We start from the raw sequence: 6,974 nt of genomic DNA, 5'->3' as shown, positions 1-6,974 counted from the left end.
TAATAGTACATGTGAATATTATTAATGAGCTTTTAGTTATCTTTTTTTAAATTTTTTTAAAGTTAATAATTAAAAGATTGAGAGCTTAATGAATGAATGATTATTGAAACTATAATCCCAAAATATCTACAAGCTTAATCATTTAAAAGGTTTTATTTTGTATCCTTCCCACATTGAAAAGATTTAAAAAAAAAATCTGCTTTTTTGCTTGGTTCCCAATGACATTAACTTCCCACACAAACAACTAAAAAGTGAACAAAAGTTGCCTTTATAATTCTAAAGGGAAGCCCATCTGGCCCCTCAATGAAAGCACCAAGAACGGCCTATAATGGAAAGCACCTTATTAGCAGAGTATCTCGAAGCTTCCTTCCATCTTTTTGACATTTCCTGTCAAAAATTTTCTGTTGCCAGCTCAAACCACGGCGTTGCCACGTAAAGCGATTAAAACCTTTATTCCCCACTTTCATTGCCACGTCAGATTATATACCCTGTTTTACAAGTGGGATGGCCAATCAAAAAAGCTATTTCCTGTAGGAATCTATGCTGAGCTGGCACCCAGTAGACTAAATAGACGCCGCCTCGTTCCTCTGATGCCGACGTGGCAGGCGGAGTGCCGAACAAGGTAAATGGCTTCCTGTCTCATGGTTGTATTCATGAAAAATCCAGACCAAATTTGTTTTTTTTAAGTTTAACTTTTCGAACCCAACGAATACATTGAATTTCATGTTTAAATAGCTGGATTTGTGTAATTAGTTTAACAGATCTATTGCCCACACAAGGTCTTTTCCTACGGCTTCTAATAAGCTTAGATTTTTACTTATGGGATTCAACCAGGCGAGCCACCAGTCATCTGAGGAGTATTATGATCCTGTATCAGCAAATGGATTTGAAAAAAATGATGTAAAATGCTATAATCCTAGTGAAAATTTTGTAGGACAAGAAGCTGCAAAAAAGGATCTGGAAGAAGCCTGGGAAAGGCTTGATTTTGGTGTGAAAAAAAGGTCTGAGTCAGAAAAAGAGAATGGGATTCGTACACAGGTGAGGAGTACTAGGCCTCCTCCTCCTCTGGTTGCCAATAGCTGTGGTACTTCAATTGGGTTAAGCCCATATGTCTTGCATAGTGCCACGTCACCTCCACCAACCCCTTCAAGGAGGTGTAAATCTCCCTTTGTTCCTTCTTTCAAGAGTGTCACTAAGGTCTTGGCATTCCCTTCTTTTCTCTGGGGTAAGGTTTCTATTTCATTTGGAAGTGTTCTTTATGAGGTTATATTTTGGGCTTAGTGAGAATTATGGCTCTGGTTTATACAGGGTTTGTGAAATTGAGGTATGGGGAAACATGAATTTGATGCCAATTATGGCTTCTTCTGTGTTGGGTGCAGCTAAAGTTGATGCATTCATAGACCGCTTGACAAAGTGTACCAAGAATGCTGATAGTGTTGCTGAACATTTTTGGGATCACGGTAAGTTTACAGTACCACCTACTTAAGTCAGAATCTTAAGTTTGTTGCTATGCATTCAGTAGCTGCTTTCCTTTTTAAGACTAATTCTAATGCAAATTCCTATAGTTATCATGTGATCAGATGAATTGCAATTGAACATTTTTTTGGTCAGCATCTTTAGTTTGTTGATATGCTGCATTCAGTAGCTGCTTTCCTTTTTCAAACTAATTCTAATGCAATTTACTATAGTTATCATGTGGTTAGAGGAATTGCCTTACAGAGCTTTCCAAGAATTGTTTTGGGAAAATCCCTGTAAAGTGTTCCACTACCCATGTCATATTCAAAAGATTGTTTCTGGAATCACCTGTATATGCTTTGACTTACCTCTTTCTGATGATGGATCACTGAAAATGATCTGATATGTTAATATAAAAACATTTATGCTTCTTTCTGATGATTAATCACTGAGTGTGGTCTGAAATATCGATATAAAGACATATATGTATCTTTCTGACGATGGATTGCTGAATGTGATACCAAACGTCGATATAAACATATACAGAAACATTTTTTGAGTAAATAATGTGTTTCCAATTCTGAGACTTTCAGATTGATGAGCATCAATATTTTTTCCTGTTTTGGATTGATGGATGAACAGTAATATTTCTTATCTTGTCTTTTGGAACTTCTTATATCTATTTGATATATGGTCAGTTTCTTAGTGGGTGTATGTGGATTAACTTATATGACAACATGCTGTCTTACAGTAAAGCTTGGGGGAAATGTGTCTGAGACTATGTGGGGAAAGGTGAGCCTTGGGACAAAAATAGTGACAGAAGGAGGGGTTGAGAATGTGTTCAGGCTGAACTTCATTGTTGGTCCAAGAGAAAAGCTTGTAAAATCTTCATCATGTTACTTGTCTACTTCTGTTGGGCCAATACCAGGATTGCTCTTCATATCAACAGAACAATTAGCCTTCTGCAGTGACAGACCTCTTACCTTCAAATCTTCAAACAAAAAAAATGCTTGCAGTTATTACAGGGTAATATATATTTATATATGTTTCAGTGGCGTTTTTTTCCTTGCTCTTTTATTTATTAGATCTAACAGGTGGGTGTTTTGCTCTCTCTTTTCCTTTTTCTCAAGCAGGTTGCTATACCTCTTGGAAGGGCACTCTCTGTGAATGAATTTGAGAATTTGGACAAGCCTGGAGAGCAATACATTCAAATCCAAACAGTTGATAATCATGAATTTTGGCTTATGGGTTTTGTAAATTATAAGAAAGCCATGAAGTATCTGCAGCGGGCAGTAAGGTCTCATTAGATTTGCCCTTTTTTCCAGGGAACATTTTTGCATGAATGTGAGATTAGTTTCGCGTTAGATTAAAAAATATACACAGTTTTATCCAGAAGCGTTTCCACATACTATATAGAATGTGGAAAACAAGCTATTTTATGTACAGTAGCTTCTTCTACTTCAAGTTTTCATTACTCATTGTACAATTAGAATAAGAAGCCAAGGCTAGAGACATGCATTGTTCTATTGTATTGTATAACTATGTCACTGGTGGGAATTAACGTTGAGGAAGTCCAGTTGTATCTCTCTTTCAAAAGTCATGAAAATCTGTATAGATTGAAGCATGTTTTAAACCTTTTGCTTAAGCTAATTAAAGAAGTAAAACATTTTTTTTCTCATTCGCCACTTTGTGTTTGCACCTTATTAATTAAAAAGAAAATAGCTTTGATATTTCCATAAATTTTGTTTCATTGTGTAAACGACATATAGAGATCACCTACGATTCTGATATCTATTTGTTTAGACATGTGACGATGAAATATTATTATTAGAATCTTAAATATAATATATGCTTCGTTGTTTTAACCATATAGATACCTCCTAGGCTCTTGAGATTTAATCAGTACCAAAACTTTAAAACTAAAATATGGTTTATATCACCAAATATATTTGTTTAAAATTTTAAAAGTTAAATACTTTTAATATAAGTTAAGGTTCACGCGTCTATTATTAATGGGTTATGGATTATTCTTCATATAAAATGTATTTATGATCATTAAATATTTATGTATGTTATATCATGTATGATTGAATAAAAAAATATCGAAATATTATTTTGATCTATATAAATATGAATCGCTATATTGAACAACATCATTGTCTATACAAAGAACTAGTTGATACATAATGATAAACTAATCATATATATTTGATGACCATAATTACATTCTATATTATATATCACAATCTCAACTTATCTACTATTTTATTTATATATAAAAATACATAGATACTTCCTCAATATAAACCATTGAACTTGAAACATATATAAACATCATGTACTTCAAGGCTGGACCCACATTGATGTCTAATGTCTGCCTTTAATGTTAGCTTTTTATGATTTTTCCAAGGATTTGATTTTGTTTGATGTGGAGTGGGCCTTAAAATGGATGGGAACTCTTAACATTTAAATTAAGGGAAGAAAAATATGATTCTCATGATAGGTACAAGGTATATTTTTTTCATGATGTAAACTGTAAATGATTACAAAAATTATTTTGTAGGGACCTTTTTGACTAATGCCATCCCGTTAACTTCATAATGGATGAAATTCAAAATGCCATTATTGCATCCACATGGAGAGAAGGCAACGGCATGATTAAAAGTTTGAAAGAGACGAAATGTAATTGAGAATCATGAAGTACCCACGTTCTTTTAACCTATAGTGGAATTGCCTTTTCCAATTATAATTTGGTAGATACTTACTATAATTTTTAAAAAGGTTATAGTAATTAGAGTTTTATTACATTTATGGGATTTGAAGGAAGCCTTCTGGGGCATTTATATTTTGATTATTGTCTTTCTTATTAATTTTTCAGTTGATTTCATGCTTAAGTGTGTTTCTAGTATTGGCGTTTTGGTCAATGTTAGTGCATTGGTTCTTTGGGTTGTTCTGGAGGTTTGACTCTCTTTTGGGATCTGGAAAAGATTGTTCCACTTTGGTGGATCTCTAGCCACTCTTCTCTTTCTATGGTTGCCTCTAGTTTGGAATCCGGAGAGATTATTTTGGTTACTAATGTGTATGACCCAATTGATCTCCGTGGAAAATTTTTATTTTCGTCTCATATAAGGTATGTTAGATCATGTGCTCCTTTCCTTCCTTGGGTTTTAGTTGGTGATTTCAATTCTATGTTAAGTTTGGAGGAGAAAAAGGGGAGAACTAGCTAGGTTGAGCCCTTTCTCTGATCTTTTCAATAAGAATGTGGACCTTCTGCATTTAATTGATATCAAACCGTCTAATGAGGTCTTCACTCAGAATAATAGAAGGTGTGGAGAAGAAACTATTTATGAACGGTTGAATAGATTTCTTGTTTCTTGCTTTTGGGTGGGTAGTAGCTTGATTAGTAGCTCTGAAATTCTTGATTGGAGGGTTCATGATCATTGGCTAATTAATTTTTCAGTTGCTTCTATTACAGTTCCTAAAACTCCACCTTTTAAGTTTCAACTTATGTGGCTTCATGAATCCTCCCTTCATGACTTAAAGGTCTAGTGGTGGCGTGATGGTGGCCCTACCTATGGTACTGCTATGTATTCCTTTGTTAAGAAATTGCAATTCGTCAAATTTCAGCTTAAGGGATGGAATAGGTTGTGCTATGGTCATCTTCATGCTATGAAGAGGAATGTTCAAGGATGCTTTGATGTTATCACTCGCTAAGTTCAAGATCATGGATTCTCACAGGATTTGTGTGTGGCGAAGTCTTGAGTTGTGAGGGAGATGGAGGAGTGGGAACTTTGTGAGGAGATTTTTGGAAGCAAAAGGTCCAAATTGATTGGCTCCAGGAAGGTGACAAGAACACAACCTTTTTTCATAATTCGATGCAAGCTCGTCGGAATAGGAGTTGTGATGGATGCAAATGGAATTGAGTAAACTAAGTCCTAGTCCCACTTTCATTCATAGATTGAAATATGAAAGAGCCTAAAGAAGTGATTCACTTTGACTAACTCTTGTAAAAGAGAGTCAAGGAATAATTTTAGGGTTTCTATTCCTTTGCTGATATGAAAGAGGAGTGAGTCAAATGTAGGAGAATGCAAAGCTATGCTAATAGGATGAATGAAAGAAAGTAGAACAATAATAATAACAGATTGATATAGGAATGAAACTGAGACACAGACTACAAATCTAACTAGGAAATTTTGATGTGTACCTGTCACTAAAATTTGGGCCTAATTGAGTTGGACCAGGGCATTGGGCACTCTAGTCCCTATTACCGAACTGAGATAGAAACTGAAGGTCTATAAATTGAAGCCCCTAGGATGTGAACTACCAAAAAATTTCACCAAATGCAGAGTACCAGGGTGTTGGGCGCTCTAGTCCAAGAACAGAGCATTGGGTGTTCTGATCCCAGAGGTCCGGGTCCTACTCTTGGATCTAGATCTATGGGCCTATTGATTCTAAATTCCCAAAATTTTGCAGCTCCGTCAGAAACCTGCAAGTTGGAAAAAGTTTTGTAAGCGGCTATATAGGGTTTTGCCTTAGTCAAACCCCTTGTTTTGGTGATTTCCACCTCCACAAATAGCCAATAAAGTATTGTAAAAGTGTGTGTGCCCTAGAATCTCATGTGCTTGTAAGATCCTAATGAGCTAAAATGCAAAACTAGAGTTCTACCCTATGTTTGGAGTAAAAATCCAAAATGAACATAATGTAAATGCTTTAAATCACAAATGCAATATGGGTCTAAAGCAATAATGCAAATCTAAAAATGAATGATATATAAAAATAAAAAATCACATAGAGATATGAAAATAACATGAAATCATACCAAACCCTAAGGGAGAGGTACAAGACAATCCATAGTCGGTGATCTCCTTATTATTCTTCAATATCTCCTAAGATTCCATGATTGATGAATAAGGTTGATGAAGACTTGATTGATAATGAATTTTCTAATTGTAGACTTCACATAAACCTAAACTTTCACTTCATAAGAGTCTCCTTCAATTGCTAATGATTGGATCCTTCAAATGAGGAAAGAAAAGGTTATATATATGAAACCCTAACCTTAATTTTAGTCATAGGCCAACCTAGAATTGATGAAATTTTGCATAAAAAAAGAGTTAAACATTATAATACCGCCAAAACATGATCTTGAAATTTAGGGAGAAAAAGTTGGGATTAGTGTGATTCGCACCAGTCTGGTCAACATTTTTCCATTTTTTTAGGGATGCAAGGTATCATGATTACAAAGTCAAATCCATCTCGGTGCGTCAATACAAGGTGTTTAGATATGCAAAAATAAGCCTTGAGGGTCGAAATAGGACTTTATTAGGATTTAATTTAATTAATTACTTAAGGAAGATAAAATTAAAAGGGGCACATTTAAATTTAAGGGCCCAATTTTATAATGTGTGGAATGATAAGAGAGGATTTTTTTGGCAATTGACACTCATCCGAGTTATAGGTATTGTCATTGATGGAAACACACTTCTTGGAAGATCTAGCAATCAAGGTAATCGACATTC

At 34.8% G+C, this 6,974-nt stretch overlaps 1 protein-coding gene across 1 annotated transcript; it reads left to right on the top strand.

The window, feature by feature from the left end:
• Positions 1 to 606: 606 nt before the first annotated feature.
• LOC131056397 (GEM-like protein 1) lies at positions 607 to 3,133 on the top strand. Its single transcript, XM_057990768.2, has 4 exons — positions 607 to 1,225; positions 1,380 to 1,460; positions 2,207 to 2,481; positions 2,589 to 3,133. The coding sequence occupies exons 1-4, from the start codon at positions 820 to 822 to the stop codon at positions 2,760 to 2,762; spliced, it is 936 nt and encodes a 311-aa protein (XP_057846751.1). The 5' UTR covers positions 607 to 819; the 3' UTR covers positions 2,763 to 3,133.
• The last annotated feature ends 3,841 nt before the right edge of the window (positions 3,134 to 6,974 follow it).

This window comes from Cryptomeria japonica, chromosome 7 (genome assembly GCF_030272615.1).
Source record: "Cryptomeria japonica chromosome 7, Sugi_1.0, whole genome shotgun sequence".
In the NCBI taxonomy this organism is placed as follows: domain Eukaryota; kingdom Viridiplantae; phylum Streptophyta; class Pinopsida; order Cupressales; family Cupressaceae; genus Cryptomeria; species Cryptomeria japonica.
The sequence above is the reverse complement of the archived record's forward strand: the minus strand, read 5'-3'. Positions and strand labels throughout refer to the sequence as shown.

Excerpts from the sequence above, each read along its gene's own strand:
- LOC131056397 (XM_057990768.2), top strand. The coding sequence starts at position 820 with ATGGGATTCAACCAGGCGAGCCACCAGTCATCTGAGGAGTATTATGAT. Across the intron at positions 1,461-2,206 it reads TGAACATTTTTGGGATCACG|TAAAGCTTGGGGGAAATGTG; the intron begins GTAAGTTTACAG and ends GCTGTCTTACAG. Across the intron at positions 2,482-2,588 it reads ATGCTTGCAGTTATTACAGG|GTTGCTATACCTCTTGGAAG; the intron begins GTAATATATATT and ends TTTCTCAAGCAG.